The sequence below is a fragment of the Salminus brasiliensis genome, chromosome 8 (genome assembly GCF_030463535.1).
Source record: "Salminus brasiliensis chromosome 8, fSalBra1.hap2, whole genome shotgun sequence".
In the NCBI taxonomy this organism is placed as follows: Eukaryota; Metazoa; Chordata; class Actinopteri; order Characiformes; family Bryconidae; genus Salminus; species Salminus brasiliensis.
The window spans coordinates 3,485,334-3,507,833 of record NC_132885.1 but is presented as its reverse complement, the minus strand read 5'-3'; the positions used below and the strand labels follow the sequence as shown (position 1 = coordinate 3,507,833).

The 22,500-nt window shown below is 39.3% G+C and overlaps 1 protein-coding gene across 1 annotated transcript in view; it reads right to left on the bottom strand.

Moving 5' to 3' along the window:
- cerkl (CERK like autophagy regulator) overlaps window positions 1–22,500 on the bottom strand; it is a 101,111-nt gene that overhangs the window by 63,008 nt on the left and 15,603 nt on the right. The window contains 1 exon segment of the mRNA XM_072685408.1: window positions 8,346–8,585. Within this exon segment, the coding sequence (XP_072541509.1) occupies window positions 8,346–8,585 (240 nt within the window).

Sequence of the window (22,500 nt, the reverse complement as noted above, 5' to 3'; positions counted from 1 at the left end):
TAAAAAGAGAGAAAAAGTCACTGTAAAAAGAGAGAAAAAGTCACTGTAAAAAGAGAGAAAAGGTCACTGTAAAAAGAGAGAAAAGGTCACTATAAAAAGAGAGAAAAAGTCACTGTAAAAAGAGAGAAAAAGTCACTGCAAAAAGAGAGAAAAAGTCACTATAAAAAGAGAGAAAAAGTCACTGTAAAAAGAGAGAAAAAGTCACTGTAAAAAGAGAGAAAAAGTCACTGTAAAAAGAGAGAAAAGGTCACTGTAAAAAGAGAGAAAAGGTCACTATAAAAAGAGAGAAAAAGTCACTGTAAAAAGAGAGAAAAAGTCACTGCAAAAAGAGAGAAAAAGTCACTATAAAAAGAGAGAAAAGGTCACTGTAAAAAGAGAGAAAAAGTCACTATAAAAAGAGAGAAAAAGTCACTGTAAAAAGAGAGAAAAAGTCACTGCAAAAAGAGAGAAAAGGTCACTGTAAAAACAGAGAAAAAGTCACTGTAAAAAGAGAGAAAAAGTCACTGTAAAAAGAGAGAAAAGGTCACTGTAAAAAGAGAGAAAAAGTCACTGTAAAAAGAGAGAAAAGGTCACTGTAAAAAGAGAGAAAAGGTCATTGTAAAAAGAGAGAAAAGGTCACTGTAAAAACAGAGAAAAAGTCACTGTAAAAAGAGAGAAAAGGTCACTGTAAAAAGAGAGAAAAAGTCACTGTAAAAAGAGAGAAAAGGTCACTATAAAAAGAGAGAAAAAGTCACTGTAAAAAGACAGAAAAAGTCACTATAAAAAGAGAAATAGTCACTGTAAAAAGAGAGAAAAAGGCACTGTAAAAAGAGAGAAAAAGTCACTGCAAAAAGAGAGAAAAAGTCACTGTAAAAAGAGAGAAAAGGTCATTGTAAAAAGAGAGAAAAGGTCACTGTAAAAACAGAGAAAAAGTCACTGTAAAAAGAGAGAAAAGGTCACTGTAAAAAGAGAGAAAAAGTCACTGTAAAAAGAGAGAAAAGGTCACTATAAAAAGAGAGAAAAAGTCACTGTAAAAAGACAGAAAAAGTCACTATAAAAAGAGAAAAAGTCACTGTAAAAAGAGAGAAAAAGGCACTGTAAAAAGAGAGAAAAAGTCACTGCAAAAAGAGAGAAACGGTCACTGTAAAAAGAGAGAAAAGGTCACTGTAAAAAGAGAGAAAAAGTCACTGTAAAAAGAGAGAAAAGGTCACTGTAAAAAGAGAGAAAAGGTCACTGCAAAAAGAGAGAAAAAGTCACTGTAAAAAAGAGAAAAAGTCAGTGTAAAAACAGAGAAAAAGTCACTGTAAAAAGAGAGAAAAGGTCACTGTAAAAAGAGAGAAAAAGTCACTGCAAAAAGAGAGAAAAGGTCACTGTAAAAACAGAGAAAAAGTCACTGTAAAAAGAGAGAAAAGGTCACTGTAAAAAGAGAGAAAAAGTCACTGTAAAAAGAGAGAAAAGGTCACTGTAAAAAGAGAGAAAAGGTCACTGTAAAAAGAGAGAAAAGGTCACTGTAAAAAGAGAGAAAAGGTCACTGTAAAAACAGAGAAAAAGTCACTGTAAAAAGAGAGAAAAGGTCACTGTAAAAAGAGAGAAAAAGTCACTGTAAAAAGAGAGAAAAGGTCACTATAAAAAGAGAGAAAAAGTCACTGTAAAAAGACAGAAAAAGTCACTATAAAAAGAGAAAAAGTCACTGTAAAAAGAGAGAAAAAGTCACTGCAAAAAGAGAGAAACGGTCACTGTAAAAAGAGAGAAAAGGTCACTGTAAAAAGAGAGAAAAAGTCACTGTAAAAAGAGAGAAAAGGTCACTGTAAAAAGAGAGAAAAGGTCACTGCAAAAAGAGAGAAAAAGTCACTGTAAAAAAGAGAAAAAGTCAGTGTAGAAAAAGAGAGAAAAGTTCACTGTAAAAAAGAGAGAAAAAGTCACTGTAAAAAAGAGAAAAAGTCACTGTAAAAAGAGAGAAAAAGTCACTGTAAAAAACCTAAAACATTCAATATAAAAAAAAGAAAAAGTGAACATAAAAAGAAAAAAATACAATGTAAAAAAGAGAAAATTTAATGTAAAAAACGGAAATGGTCAACATAAAAAAGTCAAAAAACCTAAAAAAGTAAACATTAAAAAAATGATCTGAGAGGAGAAACTGCTGCTTTGTTCAGTTCATGACCTGAGAGATGAATCATGTTATCAAGCGTTCAGCCACGAGGTCCGAGACATGGGCCAATCCCCTCTAATGCTCAGTGAGCAACGCACCTACTACCAAACCGCTGTTACATCACCTTGTATTAGTTGTTGTAACTGGAACTCCAGGGATTAAGCAGCATTATGATTACACCTCATCCACACACTCATTCATACACACACACACACACACACACACACACACACACAGAAAAGACTATCCAGGGCTACTAAAATGTAGCTTCTTCACTTACAATCAATTTCAGTGTGAATACTTTATCCTGCTCAGTCGCTCATTTCAGATAACACCGAGGATTAACGTTAGGGGGCTGAACGCCTCCAGAAAAACAAAGAGGGATTTCTGTAATAGAAATTTCGGTCCAGCCCCGACACTAGATTAAGCTGGTGGTAATTTGCAGCGCTGCGTTCTCTGTGAACTGGGATTAGCGGAGATTACATGTCCTTGTTCATGCAAAGAAGAAGGGGAAGGAGGCAGCAGCACATTCAGCTGACAAAGGCAGATAATACGTCACGTCTAGCGAGGATCTTAACGCCGCTATCTACACCACATGATGAAACACTGTCATCCTGTTCCTGAATGTCTTAGCCCAGCTCACGTTTTCCCTCCCTGTCAACCATCTGCACTTCTACACAACCCCCCCCCACCCTCTCCAAAACCCCCCCTCCTCAATCCCCCAAATACCCCCCACACTGAAATCCCCCACCAGTCTTAAAATGACAGCTCAGCAAAAAATCTCATTCCCAGTTTCCTCCTTTATGTAGTCCATCAGGCAAGACATGGCCTTTCCACACAAAGCATATCATCAATGTTATGCAAAATCCTTGTATCTCATTTCTGCAGTTTTTCACTTTTTGGCATCATATAAATCTGAGAGTGGTTCTTTACATTGTATCAGAATTTAATGATGAATGGACCAATAGGAATGCTCCAGAACTCGCTCCATTGACTTTCATTGAAAGTTAAGAAGGTTGTAACCAATATGTAACCATTACTAAATCAAACGAAATGTTTCAGACAGAAAAAAAAATGAGATACTACTTAATGTTTGAGATTTCTTGTGACTTTTGTGAGACTGGCTGTGTCCCAGCACACAAAACCTTCTACAAACATCAAAAGAATGAAAGAAAAGCGTGTCTAAATATATCTGGCATTTCTGAGTTGCTGTTTAATGGCTGTGGTTCTTAAATTCCCCCCATTTGTACACAGTCTGAGTGTGGATCAGTGGAGTCCAGACTCTTTTCCAGGCTGATGGGCATCATCTACTCTTCTACTAAGGGCTCTTCCCCCGAAACCTTCTTTTGTTCGTAGCATGATACACTTCCAGAGAAGATCAGACTTTAAAAGATCCATGTTCTTTAAATGAAACAGGACGCCCGATTAAGATCACCTGACTCAAATGTTCTGCTAATCCCAAATCTTCACATATTTTTGTCTCATTTGTTGGTTGGTTCTCCTGATTTACTTTTAGGACTTGTGTGAAAATCTGATGACGTTTCAGGTCAAATTTATGCTGAAATTGAGACAATTCTTATGGGATCGTAAACTTTCAGGCACCACAGTTTAGCATGGATTTGTATTTTTAAACTCTTAGTGTCTTACAACCTCCACTCAGCCTACAACTGTTTGATTAGATTTGAGTAAATTCTGTAATTTTGGTCTGTTTTTTATATCAAAGATATTTTTATTTTTGTCTTTCCTAATTATTATTATTTTTAGTTACTGCTTAAGTTTCTTGTTTTATGTTTTTGCTCTTTCATGTATTTATTTATTTATTACTTATGATTTTGCTCTTTGATATGTTCATTTTTTGGGGGTTTGCATAAATTAGAACTCTACTTTTAAATTTAATTATTACAATGAATCTTTTGTCTTGTTGTCTTGTTGTACTTTACAAATTTCTTGTTTTTTCATTTTCAATCTATATGTTATGTATTTTCCACCTCAGCTACACTGTAAATGAGGGCCACCCTTATTTATTCCGTATTCTGAGGTTAAATAAATGTAGAGTTGAATTGAATTGAATTAAATATGTCAGAAGTTCTTATCCTTAACAAGAAAACACAAGCATTGGAATCTAAATGTTATCATCTCACTCACATTTTCATCTTGTTTAGCTTGACGCCACATTTACCATTTTTCTCTTTATTCAGTTTAGTTTTATTATTGTTTTTAATACTGATTGATTTTTATTATGATCCGGTGTCGACCTGAGGAGGACGGGTTATAGACGGGTTCCTCTCAAAGTCTATAGAAATAAAGCTGAATTGATTTGAATTGAATTATAATGAAATTTCAACTCTTGTTAATGTGCTTATGTGGTTTCGGATACATGATATAATAGCAGAAGCCATACTGAGGCCTCGGTTTTGCCCATATTTGGGGAAATTTGAAAAAGTTGAGTTTTACTCACTAATCCATTCCTTTAATCACATAATTCCTCGTTTTTATTACATTCCCAAGTCTAACTACATGGAAAGCAATGCAAACTGAGTTATTGCTAAGTTACAAAAGTGGTGAGTGGAAGCCTGGACCCACCGCTGGCTCCTGGCCACTTAAAGAATTAAGATGGAGGGTGTGGAGGAAGATGGCGGAAACGTTTGCAAGGACACCTGTCCCGGTTCAGAACTGGCCAGTGCCGCTGGCCCTGTGTTGGCAACCAGTGCTGGTGAGAGGAGAACGGATAATTGCAAACTGCAGGGAGGCCGAGGGAGCAACCTGTTCCTCCACTCTTCCAACAGCTCCATAAAGCCAAACACCCCCCCGTACACACACCCCTCACTGAGACAGGCCTCACAATCATAAGCTCGTCTTTTACCCAGAAAAGGCTTCTGGACATTTCCTTCTTTGCTTCTTTTCATATGGGAATTGTCCCTCTGTTACCAACTTACACCGATACAGTAACTGATTACAGAGAATTTCTCAACTCAACTTAACTTATTTCAGTCTAAAATTCTTCTAACTCACATTTTTCACTCCTGCATCTCAGTTCGATCAACAATCCACACTGATCTGATCCTCAAAAACATCAGTAAATGATCTGTAGCTGAAACTGATTCAATACTGTGTAAGATGTTCAGTCTGTGGCTCCGCCCCCTGTTCACTGTTCATTCCCATCTGCAGGCTACAACTTCCTCCATCACTCGGGACGACGTCTTCCTATTCTCAGACTCCTCCTGACCATTACAGACTGTGGTGTTGATGACAGGATTTGAACTTATGACCTCCTGAGTCTCTTGACCTGCAGGCAGTTAGACAGTCACTCCACTCTAGAGCTGTGAAGCCGTGTCCATTTCTGAGTCTGAGAAAGAAGGGAAGGTGAATTCACTCAGAACTGTGTGGGTTTTTATGGGGGGTAACTTCACAGCTCTAGACCGGCCCTACGGTCTAACTGCTGCTCTTGTGCAGCAAGTGTGAGGAGGTCATCAGTTCAAATCCCAGCAAGGCCTCCAAAGTGCTCCATTGCCCAAAGTCTCCCAGTCTGGGGACGTCATGTGATAGGGGGAAGTTTTTCTAACCTGCAGATGAGAGCACCATCCATCATTCCAGATAACACAGTTCTCCACAGCTCAACAATGCTGGGGGGCTTTATACCCCTCTAGCCCACACCTGGCATTGAGCAGCATGGTGTCAATAGGCTCATGTTTGCTGTTTACATCTGCTCCAGAATCCTATTCTATTGACAGTACTTCTCTACAGGGACTAGAGCTTGAACATCTGTGTCAGCAATGGGTGAAACTTAAAGCAGCTGAATGCAATCATTAGCAGGGGTGTCCACAAACTTTTAGAAATATCGTACATTTTAAATACTGCTCATCTTTCTGCATAATATGTACTAGTTTGTACTAGTAGATGCCAAACTGCACTTGGTTGCTCCGGACATTACAGACGTGTCTGTCCTGACCGTAGTTATAGGCAACAGTGTTTCATACAGGGTCCGAAAGGAGGACTTTGAGGCGAGGAGGAAATCTGTCCATTTGATTTATCACTGAGCTATTCCTTCAGGCCTGGCAGGAAGCCTGTTGACTTTCATGATTTCAAGTCCCTTGGCTTGTGTGCGGCATCCACGAGAAATCATTTACTCATGATACACTGAGTGAAATTCATTAGTTGGCGGAGCAAACCACTCCCGTCCCTGTTCAATCCCTCTCAGCAAACGCAATAAAAGAGAAAGGCCCGGGCCGTGTTTGCTGTGTTAATGTTTGTGTGATGTCGGACGCTGCAATAAAAAACTGGGTCTCAGAACCTTCCAGATAAAGCCTCTTTACAGCGTCACGCTAAGAAGCTTAATCATCACAACGGCTTTGTGCTTTTGGGTTTGTTTTTCCACTGGAGGAGAAGCAGGTTAGCCCTTAGAAACCTGGGGTTATTGTTGCTGTTATTATTATTATTATTGTTGTTACTACTGTTAATAAACACACTTTAGGCCATAACAGAGTTTCTACAGTAGAAGCTCCAGATCTCATCAGAACATATAAAGCAGCTGAACATAAATCCAGTAAAAAGGAGAAACAAGAGCTTCTCATTCTGAAGAAAGAAAGTAGTGAGATCTTGTCGGTGAGCTAGTCTGAAGAACAGAGCTCGGTTCCTCCAGGGTTCTCCTGGACGCCCCCAGTCCAGCCAGCACAGCGTGGAGGATGTGTTCACCTCCATCAGCAGCAGCAGCAGCAGCAGCTCACCTGATTTACCATCATTAAGCCCTGATTTACCACCAAACCAGGTGTTGATCTGAGGAGAACTCTAAATAATACTAGACTCCATGAGAGAGGAGAACTTTGGAGATGTTCTAATGATGAACACAGTGATGGAGAACCTCCACCTCTACTTTCTGTAGGAGTGTTATTATTAGCGTTTATTCTAATATCAGTGATTTACTGAGGAGATAAACACTTACTGCCCAGATCAGCAAATATTTCATTAATATATTTTTACATGTACCTACAATTTCTGCACAGTACGGATTAATTACATGGGTATTTTATTTTCAATTTACATTTTGCATGGAAAGTAGATCTGAGAAACATTTTTCTGTTTAATAATACAAATAAATGCAAAAGTGTTAAAAATGATTCTTGGTAATTCCTCTATTTGAAGGCTGCCAACTTAGGAAATTCATAAAACATGCATAAACCTTGAATAACACAATGATAAGGCAAAACTTGAGTATTTATAAATGGATTTTGCAGTTAGATAATGTATATTTATAAAACTATGATCTTTTAAATTTAGTTTATAGACATTTCTCCCATTTATAACACTTTTATAAATGTATAACTGTCACTTGTATAACTTGTATATACTGTTTCTATTTCTAGTATTTTATATTATATCTTATATTTTTAGTATATATATATATATATATAATGTTATAGTATCTAAACATATATCGCCACTGTCTAGTGAAAAACATGTATCTCCATTTTTGTCCCTGTAACTGCTTTCGTACACTGTGTAAATAACTCTGGATAAATGGGCCAATAGAAAAGCTCTTATTTAACTTTGATCTCCACCCTGTAAAATCATAACTTTGGAGATACGATAGGAAATGTCCAACATTCAGTTTGAAAGCATTAGTGTTTGTACTTGGTCGCCTGCTTTAAAAACTCCATTAGTTATAAATGAGGCTTCATAACAGTGTAATAACAATGTAATAATAGTGTAATAACTCTGTAATACATTGAACCAATGCTTTTGTCATTAGTTTAAGGCCCCTTAAGTCAATACAGTCTCACTTACGTCATAAATCAATGACTGTTTATGTCTTCTTGTGAATACTGACATTGGCAGTTTATTAATCCTCATTAATTGCTTTATAAATACTTTCTTCAATATCATGCATGTGCATGTGTCACAGCTTCTACGATGGTTGTCTATAAATAAAGTCTTATTATATTATATACTTTGTTGTAACTCTACATACACACTTAACGTCCGAATCCATCATGACCCGCCGACCAGAGAACAGCCCCACCAGTTTGTCCAGAGGTCCCTGTAGTTACTGTAGTAACACACCTTAGTGTGTGATAAGCCTTGAAGTGATGGGACTTAAATATTAATATAAGTGGTAAAATACTGAATCTATCACCTCCTCCTTCTATAAAATAATTCACGTAAATCACCGCAGGCCTCTGTTATTTGGATTTCTAAAGAGTAAAGAAAGCAAAGGCTGTACCGTAAAGGATGTCTTTGAGGTGCTTGAACCAAATTTCACAGTGGTCAGCGCTCAGGTTGTTCAGGTGGACGGCATGGTCCTTCAGTTTGGCTCCTTTGCGTTTGCAGGTGAAGAGAGTGATGCCCAGGAGAGTGCCGCCGCTCTTCTGACCGGCCGAACGCCGACGCTTCACCTTCACTGCAAACACGTCCTTCAGCTCCACAAAGTCCTCCTGTGGCTTCTTCACTGATGACTGCTGCCCTGTATACACACACACACACACACACACACACATACACACACACACACACACACACACATACACACATACACATGATATACAAACACACACTCAGAACTGCACTCTGAGCAAAACGGGTTCTTTATGGTTCTGAGAAAGGCTGATTGGACTCATAATGATAGTGGAACCATGTAGTACACTCTACAATAGGCCTTCTACCATTGCAAAGAACCATTTGCACATCCACACGCTTCTCTGTGGCGTCATGGTTCTACATGGAGTCTATGTAGAACCATCTACAAAACGTCGGTTTTACTCATAATAATGGTGGAACCCTTTTTGGCGCTATATGGAACCATGTTTACAAGGTTTCCACCAGTGTGAAAAGCCCTTTAAAAAGACAAAGGACCAATGAAGCATCCAAATGGTTCTTTATACGAGTCACTTTATATAAATATATAATATACGAATATAAATATAAAGTGGTATGTGAAACCATCGTCAATAAAAGGTTAGCGCTATAGAACCATTTACAAATGTTCTATGGTTCTACCTGAACCCCTGAACCCCCCAACCCCCAACTCCACCACCCAGCCACGACATCCGACCTACGTTCAGTGTCCTCTTTATTGAAAACAAAAATATCGTCACCCTAGCGCTTGGACCACACGTTTTAAAGATGATGATGATCAGATGGTGATCAGGATCACATTAGATCAGATACGTTGTGTACAATGAAATTGAGAAGCAATTCAACAGTGTTTACGCTTAAAAATATAATAACATAAATAAATACACATTTTTAAAGAGTAAAAAAGTATGTACATGTAAACAAAAGGTAAAAAAAAAAGGAAAAGGTCCATACATATACACTCTATGCATAGAAGAACCATTTAAAGGATCCATAAAGAACCAATTTTTTATCATGGAGATGTGACCTTTAGATTTGCAGAGGAACCTTTGCATGAAGAGAAAGTTCTGTGGGTCTGTTAAAGGGTCTGTTCCTCGCACTTACCCATCTTTATGACAAATATGGTTCTTTACGGAACCAGAAGTGGTTCTTCTATGGTGTCACTCAAAGAAGAAGAACCACGTATAGCTCCTTTAATTTTTTGAGTGCACACGCCTACAAATGAAGGTGCTTTATAAGTTTCTTTGAGTGATACTATAGAACAGGGGTGCCTCATTAAAATCCAGTAAGGTCCAGTTAGAGACGAGGTCCTGAAGCCAAGGTCCAGAACATCATAAGATCAAACTGAATTTTAATTAATTTTAATTTTAACAATTTTTAATGAATAATTATTTAATTCTGTCAAAATCAAAATCAAATTACAAGTTAAATTCAGTAAAATTCAGTCAATTTCAACAATATTTATGGTCAGTTTTCACCCTGAACTGGACAAATTTGAAATAACAAATCCTCCAAATAAATGTTCTCATACATGGTTCTTTCCGGAACCAGAAGTGGTTCTTCTATGGTGTCACTCAAAGAAGAAGAACCATGTATAGCTCCTTTAATTTTTTAAGAGTGTACACGCCTACAAATGAAGGTGCTTTATAAGGTTCCTTGATTGATGCTATAGAACAGGGTGCTCGGCGAGGTGCTGCATTGGCGGCAGTTTGAAAAGTGCATATAAACAAAAGGTCAAAATAAAAGCAAAAGGTCTATACATATACACTCTACGCACAATATTTTACATATGTTTAAGAATAAGGCAAAATATTTTATTACCGGAAACGCTAGTGAGGTAGCAATGAGGTATCGCACATGCCTGGAGTTTTTTAAAGAAAGATATTGTACTGATTTTATTTATTATAAAAATAAATAAATAAATAAATAGAAAGTCGTCTTCCCTGGACAGTACAGACTCCATTACTCCAACAAAAGCAGGATCAACTCATAATACCCTTGATTTCAGAAGAAATTTCAGAAGTGGTTGGTGTGGCGCGACCGATAACACCCCTACCGGCTAGTGAGCTACCTCACCTTGTGGGAGACTGGGGCTTGACTATGCTGCGCTACACCAAAAAGAGTCCTTGGGCAAGACTCCTAACACTACACTGGCCCAGCTCTGTAATATGAGTAACCGTGGAAGTCAATCTGGATAAGAACATCAGCTGAATGCCATAAAGAAACATTGAAGAAACTGTGAGCAGGTGTCCCAATACTTTTGTCCACATAATGCATCATGCTATTGTTCAACGACTAATATCTCAACGTGTGCATTAAAGACGGAGTGTGGAACGAGTGTCGACGCTCACTGGGGTTCCAGGAACCGCTCCTGCTACTCTGAGGAATTTCATTCATCTGAAGTCAAGCGAAGGCGTTAATTTGATACCAAGCTGCTTTTCCTTTTTCTTTTTTTTTGTTGTTGTTTTTTTTGCAGAGCAGCTAAAACGCTCCAAATGTTCTCTCTCCAGCAGGATACTGGGTGCTATTAGGACGTCCTGCTTTGCTTTGGGTTAAGTGCGGGTGCTTGGCCCCCTGCTGTAAATGATTACCAACAGACAAATGTCAATTAAATGGCTCTGAGATCCGCTTCTTTGTAGATCCATTATAAAATGAAGCTTCTCAGTGGCTGCCTCTTTAAATCTCTCTCTCTCTCTCTCTCTCTCTCTCTCTCTCTTCATGTGAAAGCCCGTCTTCATTAGGATCGCCCCGGCCGCACATCCGTGTTTCAGAACATTAACTAGCCTCTCACATTACTGCACAGGACACCCGCCGCCATCTGCTCCGCCGCGGCCCTTCTGCACCCACCAGCCACTCCATTTATTTAACTCCAGAGCTTCTCTTCATCACGGAGGGGAAAAAAAGAAAGAGAGAAAAAAAACAACAACCCAGAGTCAATTTAATTAGCGGGAATAAGAGATAATCTCTCCCGACAGAGCTTTTTCTACGAAGCACCAAGCGCCCTGCGTCGTTAACAGCCATGTACGCGAAGAAGGGGCTCAGAGGGAGGGGAAATAGGAAGGATGGAAAACAGCAACAAAGCTATTGCAATTCCCCCAGAGGAATACAGGGGGGTATACTGTGTGTATTTTGAGAAAATGAAGGTGCTGCAAAAAGTTCTTTGAGGGATGCCATAGAAGAACCAATTAAAGGATCCATAAAGGACCAATTGTTTATCATGGAGATGTGACGTTTACATTTGCAGAGGAACCTTTGCATGAAGAGAAAGTTCTGTGGGTCTGTTAAAGGGTCTGTTCCTCGCACTTACTCATCTTTATGACAAATATGGTTCTTTACGGAACCAGAAGTGGTTCTTCTATGGTGTCACTCAAAGAAGAAGAACCAGGTATAGCTCCTTTAATTTTTTAAGAGTGCACATGCCTACAAATGAAGGTGCTTTATAAGTTTCCTTGGGTGATGCTATAGAACAGGGGTGCTTCGTTAAGGTCCAGGTTCATGTTCCTGAAGCCAAGGTCCAGAACATCATAAGATCAAACTGAATTTTAATGAATTTTAATTTTAACAATTTTTTTATTATGAGTAATTATTTAATTCAGTCACCAACTGAAAGTAAAATCAAATAAAAAATTAAATTCAGTAAATTTTGTCAGTTTCAATAATATTTACGATCGGTTTTTACACTGAACTGGACGAATTAGAAATACCAAATCCTCCAAATAAATATTCTCATATCCAGTAAAATATAAAAATAAAGTTGAATATTTCAGCACTGTAAAAGCCATGTTGGCCTGCACAGGCGTCTGTAAGCTGGAGCTGGAGCTGGAGCTGGGGACCAGGCGCTTTCCTCAGAGTGGGTCGGCTGCCTGGCGAGGTGTTGCATTGGCGGCAGTTTGAAACGTGGGGGTGGCTGGACTCAGTCCATGTATCTGAAGAGTCTGGAGCATTGATAGTGCTAGAGGGAGCTATGAACAGGTGGCTGAACCAAATTGGGAAAAATATAAATAAATAAAATATTTTATATATATATATATATATATATATATATATATATATATATATATATATACATATACGTATATATACTGAAAATAAATTAAAATTAAACAGTTCGCACTAGTTTATCGGTAATAGGTCTAGGCACCTATGCTGTTGCTGTTTTAAATAGATATGTTTGTACTTTTGTACTTGATTACAAAAATGAAATATACAGTATAAAATAAATGGAAAATAATTTATTAAGGATGCTCTGTAAAATGTATTATTATGAGTATTTTTTTATAAATGTATTCATTTTCATTTACATTTTAATTATTTTATTATCAAATAAATCATTCATTTTATAAATAATACAATTTATAAATATATTATACTATTAAATAAATTAAGTAATTTGTTTTATTATTGGCAGTCAGAGCATCTTTTTGCCTGAAAGAATTTAAGAACAGTAATATGTATTGTCTAATATCTATCTGAATGGCTATTTTCACATTATCATTTTTCATAAGAATTTACCATAAGAAAACATCTTAGATAAATAAAAAAAATAAAGATACATAAAAAAAAACTTTCAAAACACTTTATTGCTATGTAATTTACTTTCATTTAATTTTATTTACAATCCTGAAGCATTTTCTTTACTGCAATTGGTTCTATTGAGAAGATTTTTTTTTATTTTTCAAAGAAATAAAAAAAAGAAATTTTCTTAAGTATCAAATAATTCTGATCATTTAAACTCTGTTTTTTGTGTAACTGAAACTGGAAATGTATATTCATGTTGTTTCAGCCATGCTGTGGCAGTACTGTAAGTAACTACGGTCATGCCAATAAAGCTTAGTGAATTGAATTGAATTGGATAACAGCCCAAACTTATGGACCCCCTTCCCGGCTCCAGTACTGTAAGCCAGGACCCTGTCCGAATCAATCTTGGCACATCTGCCTGATGCGGACCGTAAACGGGATTAGAGTGAGACTTATCTGCTTGATGCTAATTGTGTTGCAGCTTTTGCACATGTTCAGCTTTTTTTTCAGATGCAGAGATTCAGAGATACAGCCGCCGCAGCGCCGCCCTGGACTCACTGCTGCTCACAGGCTTTAGACCTGATTAGACCTGCCCCCAATTAAAGGACGGGTTCAGGGGACAATCAGACCTGTTCAGTTGTCCTCCTCATATTACACATAGTTCATTATTGAGGCATACCTGTGGAGTCATAAATGATAAATATAAATAATGGTTTCAGCTCTGCTCTGAATTTCAGTCCATGGTTATAAACAACTGAGTCCTACAGTGTCTTAAACCACATCAGCAAGACTATTAGAGATGTTGCATGATGCTAATTGCACAACTGGATTATTAATAAATTATAAATAATAAATATTCTTTTCTTTTTTCAAGTCAAATTAAAAAATAAAATGACATATTTTTTAAATGTCCCGCTTGACAATACTGATTTTAATAATCGTCACGGTTACAGAGCAAATGAGACATACTGAATAAGAACTGCCTGTGGTTCAGCAGCCGGAGTCAGAGGGAGCACAACTGGCCTTGCTAGATGGTAGATGGCGCTCTCTCTCCCCTCATCACTGTAAAAGCCATGTTGGCTGGCACAGGCGTCTGCTAGCTGGTGAGGTGCAGCTGGGGATCCGGCACTTTCCTCAGAGTGGGTCGGCTGCCCGGAACAAAGTCCTAACAAGCTGTGAGTGTAAAGGTGGAGATCTAAACCCTCATCAACGTCTGATGCTAGATTTAGATGTTGAAGATTCTCTGGGATCTTCTGGAGCAAGACTACTAGAGATGTTGCATGACGCTAATTGCTAATACGTGTCTAGTATTGATTAGCTACATTAGCCTTATAGCTCTGTAGTACCGAATAAGTGCTTTTTGACTTATCCCTCTTGGTGCTACATAAAACAACTGTGAAAATGAATTTAACAAGTCTCAGTGTCTAAGTGGTTCTTTGCGTTCTTACTGTCATTGCTAGTACTTGTCAGACGCCGCCCAAATAAGGACTTCCGCCTCGTTTAGTTCATGTGTTTGGTTTTTTTTATGTGTATCGGATCATGATTCATGTTGATTGGGTTCATGTGTTTCACCTGAGACTGGGAGTATTTGAGGAGCCTCGACACGGCCACTGTGAGTGGTGTTTTTATTGAACAGTGGAAGAGTTTAGGAGGAACAGCTCACAGAGAGCAGCTCAGTGTCCACCGAGTGTCTGTCAGACCACGTAAAGGTACAGAGCGGGGTCAGGGCCGAGTGCTGAGCTCAGAGCAGAGTGCAGAAAAGCCTCCAACTGACTCAGTAACTGCAGCAGAGCTCCAGACCTGCTGCTGCTGCTGGTAGAGCTTAGAGCAAAGGGGGGGCCAGCTCCTTATTAATAATAATGCCTATAGGTTTAGAATGGGAGGTCATTGAAGAAAGCTCCTGTAGGTGGAATGCGTGGGTGTCCCAATACTTTTGTCCATATTTTTCACACTTGGAGAACTGCAGAACAATTGAGAAATGGGTGAGCTTTGAGTTTTCGTGCTGATCTGTTCGAAGCGACAGCAAAACTCTGTAACTTTGCCTTAGATCTCTCTCTCTCTCTATTTCTCTATTTATCTCTATCTCTCTCTCTCTCTCTCTCTCTGTTCTGTACTTTCTATTCAAGGAGCTGCTAATTCCTGCTTACACCAACTGTTTTTGCCACCTCTATTGTCTTGTAATCATATGAGTCACTTTGCGATTCCATTATTAGTGATTTATTTTTAAGGGGGCAGAATGATGCAACCTGTACAGCTGTAGAAGCAGCGCGCTGACCACAGGCAAAACCAATCCCTGGGCGATGTGGCCCTTGCTGATGTAACTGGAACTTTGATATATAGACCAGAAGTGTGTACACATTTTAAAGTGTATTCATCACTATAAACTGTGCGTTCGGAGGAAAATGGTAATCTGCAGATGCTTTAGTTCAGCGTTTACCCGAAGCTCTACCTACACCACGTACTGTATGGGCTTCTGAAGGCTAAAGATCAGCAACTGCAGAGCTGCAGACCTGCTGTTAGAGCTGCAAAGGGGACCAACTCCATATTAATGCCTATGGGTTTAGAATGGGACGTCATTAAAGTGGCTCCTGTAGGTGTCCCAATACTTTTGTCCACATAATGCACACTTGAGGAAAGAGAAAGAAACAAGCTCCAGACCTGCTGCTGTTAGAGCTGCAAAGGGGGACCAACTCCATATTAATGCCTATGAATTTAGAATGGGAGGTCATTAAAGAAGCTCCTGTAGGTGTATGTGTAAGTGTCCCAAAACTTTTGTCGATTTAGTGTACACTTGGAAAGAGGAAAAAAATGAGCTCCAGATCTGCTGCTGTTATAGCTGCAAAGGGGGACCAACTCCATATTAATACCTATGGCTTTAGAATGGGATGTCATTAAAGAGGCACTTGTAGGTGTCCCAATACTTTTGTCCATTTAGTGTACACTTGGAAATGTCCCTTTAAAGCACCCCCTTTCTTTTTTTAACTAGCATCCTAATGCAAAACAACAGAAAAAGAGCTTTGAGCTTTAAAAACATCTAAAAAGGTTCCTCAAAGCACCTTAAGAGGTTCCTCCACAGTGTCAAGCTGAAGAACCTCCAAAAGTTCCTCAAGGATCTTTTACCAGTAAGTGTCTTTTTAGTAAAGGCAATGCTTTTCTATAGACTCATAGCAGCTCAAGGAACCTTTCGGGTGCTCTAATCTTCATATAAAAGGAAATCTTTTGGAGATGGATCTTTGAACCTTTTTAAACGGTTCCTCAAGTGTTGTGGTTGTTACGAGTTCTGGCGTTTTGGACAGATCTTCTCAATTGCTCTCTGAAGGTTAAACCTGCTGTTAGAGCTGCAAAGGGGGACCAACGCCATATTAATGCCTCTGGCTTTAGAATGGGACGCCATAAAATCTCCTGTAGGTGTAATGTGTAGGTGTCCAAATACTTTTGTCAAGATAGTGTATACTTGGAGAAAGAGAGAAAAAACGAGCTCCAGACCAGCTGCTGTTAGAGATTAGAGCTGCTGTAGCTTTGGACATTATTACTATTTGTTTATTTATATTTTTTTATAAATTTTATCCAATTTCCCCATTTTCTCCCCAATTTGGACTGCCAGTCAGTCGGACTAACCGGAGGTGCTTTTGACTGCCCAGTGTCAACGCATACAGCTGAATTCTCATCAGGCTACAATCCTGATACTAGTCAGTGGTGATTCAGTGGTCAGAGCTCCGGCCTATTGATGACAGAGGATTCGTGGGTTTGATACCCGGGCTCAGCAAGCTGCCACTTTAGGGCCCTTGAGCAAGATCCTTAAAAAAAGATCCTTGAGGAACTTTTTGGAGGTTCTTCAGTTTGAAACTGTGGAGGAACCTCTTAGGGTGCTTTGATGAACCTTTTTAGATGGTTTTAGAAGAAAAGAAATGAAGATACTTGTTTAAAAAAAGATGGACAAAAGTATTGGGACACCTACACATACACCTACATGAGCTTCTTTAGTGACCTCCCATTTTCACCCTCTCTGCTAACCTGGGCCCTGGAGTTGGCTGCCCACCGCTCTGGGTGTGTGTGTGTGTGTGTGTGCTCACTGCCCCTAGTTCACATGTGTGTGTGTGTGTATGTGTGTGTGTGTGTGTTTACTACTGTTTACCACAGATGGGTCAAATGCGGAGGACACATTTCGCTGTACATAGTGCAGTGACAAATACCTGCACCTTACCTGAAGAGACCAGGTGTAAACGGGGTCTAACAGTGCTCAAGCTCAGGCTCTTGTGAGACGTCTAGCCTTGACCGGATTGGGTTCATGCTTATGCCTGTTTATTCTAACGCAAACAGACGCCTAACAGAAAGCCATTTTTTCCTCAGGTGTTGTAAGACTTTTCCACAGTTGCACGTCCTCCCACGCGTTTCTGCCGGATCACGGGATAGCTGTTGAAAACAGTGCACACCTCGTCCTTCTGAGACTCACTTAATGAAATTAAATCTCCCACAACACTCCCAGATGTCCTGGTCTTGGTCTAGGTTTTTCTCTGCCAAGCTTGAGTCTTGCCCTGATGGTTTTCTTTAGAGCCACGGTTTCCTCCTTGCTCATCTCCCAAGATAATCTAACAGTTAGGTCTGTTTCTGAAGGTGGATGCTGTACATTAACACCAACTGTGGTGGATCTACCTGCTACCGTTATGATATTTTAGGACTGTTGGGGGCTTCTTTACTCGCTTTTTGTGGTTCTGCTGATCTGCTCTTGGGCTGAACTTGCTGGGATGGTCTGATCGGGTCATGCTGGTCAGCTGTTCCTCTTGTAAATGATTTAGTGGATGGTGGAACAGCGGCTGATTTCTAACTATCCTGAGATCTTTTTAAAACCCTTCCCAGACTCTCACTCTACATCTCCAGACTCCCCAGACTCCTCTGCATCTAGACAGTGACAATACATGAACTATATGGCAATTATATGCTTATTTTTTGCATAAAAGCAGAATGTAAACATTATTGCAGTCTCAAAACATACGCATATCATTTCATGAAAAGAAACCCTTTCCAACTGTTAACCAGAGGGTTGCAGCCAGTGGCACAATAGACTTTCAATAGAAAGTCAACGTAAACAGATTTTATTCCAAGTCATTTTGGAGCATTTCTATTGGTCTGACCGGGTCATGCTGGTCAGCTGTTCCTCTTGTAGATGATTTAGTGGACAGTGGAACAGCAGCTGATCTCTAACTGTTCTGAGATCTTCTTAAACCCCTTCCCAGACTCCTCTGCATCTCCACCCTTCTTTCTGAAGACCTCAGAGAGCTCTCTGGATCTGGCCATGATGGTGATCTTCATCACCGCTCACTTCAACCATCAATCCAGAGCAGAACAGACTAAACGTCTGAGGTTTAAATAAGATACTAAGTCTCCTCCAGAATAATCCTCTCCAACCATGTTCTGATCATCTGCAGCTGATGTTCTGCTCCTGAGTCTGATTCTACACATTTGAAGGAGGAATACATGTAAGGATGTGTGTGTGTGTGGGGGGGGGGGGTCAAACTTTACCCTCACAGGAAAATTAATAAATGAATAAAGACATGTTTAAATATGTATGTAAATATAAGGATGAAGGTTTCCATGGATGGAGTTGCTGGGCTGGTGGGCTCTGCTCAGAGTTGCTGAGGGGGTCTGGACTAAAGATGTCTGTTCCAGGCCGAGGTTTGGAAACCTGCCCTTTTGCATTAGTGACCTCAAAGTTGTCGCGCCTTCAGAGCTTGGGTCTACGCAGATAATCCATACACACTCTAAATGGGGGTAATAGAGTGTGGGGGTGGAGGGCTGACGGCTTTACTGCTGGCGTATGTGTGTGTGTGTGTGTGTGTGTGTGGGTGTGTGTGTGGGGGGGGGGTCAAGGCACACAAGTTCACACATAAGAAGCACCATATGCTCCGGGTCATCGCTCTATACGGACTACGAGGGGCCAAATCAATATGGAACGTCTGCTAACACACCAGGTCATATAACACACACACACACACACACACACACACACATACACACACAGCCTGCGCAAAGCCTGTCTCCATGGATCCTCCGTCTCCTGAGATTTTATCTCACTCATTGATGATAACGTTCCTTTCTGTGTGCAGACAGGCTTCTGTGGCCATTACCGACTCATGTTCACACACACACACACACACACACACACACACACACATACACACACTTTATTGACAAAGCAAGTTCTAGGTCCACTATTTAGAGTAGTGCTTTCTGTGTGTTATAACAGTAGTTTAACTGTATATGATCTGTCTTAAATTCTGTTTATAATATATATATATATATATATATATATATATATATATATATAAAATGTACATTTTGTACTGACATTTAAATATTTAACGTGTAAAATATACATTTTCTCACAACTTTATTCTCACTCTATATTTATATATGGCTGCTGCCCAAAACAAAAATCATTTTTGCTCTGCTCTGTACAGTACATAAATAATTCTGGATGAATGGACCAATAGAAATGCGTATAATATATATTTATATATATATATATATATATTAATCTTTTTAAATTGACATCCATTCAAAAGCAATGGTTTTTTTTTTCTTCTCCTACAAATCTGCTGGAAAGAACACCTTTCCAACTGTTAACCAAAGGGTTGCAGCCAGTGGCACAATACACATTTCAGTGGTAGAGGGAGGAATGGATTCTATTAAAATTAATAGAAATTCTTCCAGCTTTCAATAGAAGTCAATGTAAACCGATTTTATTCCAAGTCATTTTGGAGCGTTTCTATTGGTCCGTTCATCACCACACTCTGACACAATAGAAAAGAACTACTGCCAGATTTACATTATATTCAAAAGTGAAAAGCGAGTGCAAGGTGACAGTAAGAATATGTAAATGAGCTCTGTACTGATTGGCTGGCCTGTATGGCAGCCTCATTCAGAAAGCAGTCCGAAAGCTCAAACACTCCTTATAGCTCTGGCATGAATGGGTGGGGCTAATCTGCTGCTGGCTGAATAGGTGTAGATGGATTGGCAGTATAAGGGTTTTTGTGACCAATGCTTTCTAAAAAAAAAAAAAAGCATTTTTGCAGCCTAGGTTCCTTATGTGAACCTTTTGGACTGAACAGTATGCTTAGAAAGTTTAGCAAAGTTTACTTTATAAAAATATCAATCTTTATATTTGTATTACTGTTTGCTATGGGTCATTAAAATATAGAGACAGCTGTGACGAAATCCAGGCCCAAAGGTGTCTACTACTATTCCAGCTGTGTTTTACCTGCTTAATGGACAGCAGTGAACCCTAACAACTCAAAAAACTACTCGAGTGCTTAAATATCTAGTCCGTTACCTGATTAAAGGGTTCTACTTGTACATGGTTCTTTAAAAACCCCATGGAACCCTTTTTTCAATACAGTCAGTGCAGCCAGAAACCACATCAGCAAGTCTACTAGATACTAATGAAAAGGCCCATATATACGACACTATGGAGATGTATATGTGAGTGTCCTGAATGTGTGTGTGTGTGTGTGTGTGTGTGTGTGTGTGTGTTCACACCCCTGCTCAGCCTAGCACAGCGTCATCTGCTGCCACACACTCGTGAGCCTGATTTGAGCTGACGCGGTGAGAGCAGCCCTTCATTTGAGGCACAGTACGACACGAGCCGATTAAATAAAATCACACACTCTTCTGGAAAAACTTTATTGCTTCCAGATGGGCACGAGCTTCCTCTCAGCACCACTCCGCCCGAGGAAGACGCGGGGTGTGTGTGTGTGTGTGTGTGTGTGTGTGTGTGCGCAAGTGTGTGTCATGCCATCAAGCGATTAATGTACAGACAAAAAGGATCAATTCCACACTCGGAGTAAAACAGCAGTGCTTGATCTGATATTCACTGAAACACACACACACACACACACACACACACACCAGCACTGTGTTAAGGATTAGTTTGTGTGGGTTTATGTATCATCATGCTGATGCTCCACTGACTGTAACAGAGGGAGAACGGCGTCTCCATCATTCCCACTCCGGGCCGGAGCGCTGCTGCTGCTGCTACTGCACTATGGAGGTTTGGTGGTGGAGCTGCAGGAGGAGAACCTCTCTCCAGAACTGCTGCTGGGTAACGCTGCAGAACCCATAGAGTCATATTAGTGTAAAATCCTGTAGTATTACTCTACCGCCTCTACAGCCCACATGCTGCTACACCTTCAGATCAAGCTTCTGCAGCTTCTCTCAGCTTGTCCAGAAATGCATGTGTACAGCAGTCTATGAGGGGGTGCGCAAAGCATGAGTTGTATTTACTGCAGTGGAGTAAAAGTGCATTCCACTCTTCAACTGTAGGGGGAGCCCAGGAGCAAAAAAGACCAATTCTCTCATAATGCTGCTTTAAGTTTGATATATGTAAATGAGCTCTGTGTGGATTGGCTGCCAAGTGCTTTTCCTAATAAAAAAAAATATATATATATGTTAATGTGTAATTTCATAACGTGAATGGGAGGAGCTAAACTGCTAAGGCCTAGGTTTTCAGTGGCGGGATAGTGAGGTAACGGACAGATACATTTTTGGGGTGATGCCTCTATTCAGACTGAACTCTCCGAAAACTAGAAGAAATGGAAATGGCCGAACGCATCCATAGGAGGGCGCTGCTGAATCGTCAAAGGAAATAAAAAGCTTAAAAACGAAGATTAAAGAAACCAAAGACCCAAGAAGTGGGCGTGGCCAAAAACATGTCCTTTTCACAGCCGGCTAAACTCAATCTCAGCAATGCATTCAGAGCCTCTGGACTCCATGATAGCTCCTGTGAGGCTGGGGAAGTTTTGCCGAAACTGCAGGTGAAGCACTGCTCTTTTGGGCTTGAGCGTCAGTTGTCGGATGTCAGATATAATGTCGGATATAACTCAATAATAATTGCTCAATAATGATAAAATCGGATATGGGCAACTTTACCTGCTGTGTGAACGTAGCCTAAATGTGTTTTTTGGATCTTTGTGACATCACAAAAACAATTCAATTACAATAGGCACAGTTTCCATGTCTTTACTAAACAGACTGGAGAGCGAGCATGTTAAAAAAAATACATACAAACTATAGGAAATGCTATAAAAAAGTAATTTGATGTTTTATGACATGGGTCCTTTAATTGTATTTTTATATATTTTTATTAATTAAAAACATTTTTAAAACTGTATGACACCCTAAAGTTATATTATATATAACTTATAATTCATTAATTCATTAGTGTGTCATACAGTTTTAAAAATGGTTATAATTAATATAAATACATAAAAATACAATTAAAGGACCCATGTCATAAAACATCAAATTACTTTTTATAGCATTTTGTAGCCTTATAAACACCAGTGTCTCATACAGTTTTAAAAATGGTTTTAATTCATTTAAAATACATTTTATTTTTATTGTTTATATATATATATATATATATATATATATATATGTATACGTCTCCATAGTCCTGAGAAACAATCAGTATAAGGTAACTAGGCTGCAAAATCGCCTGTTTTGAATTC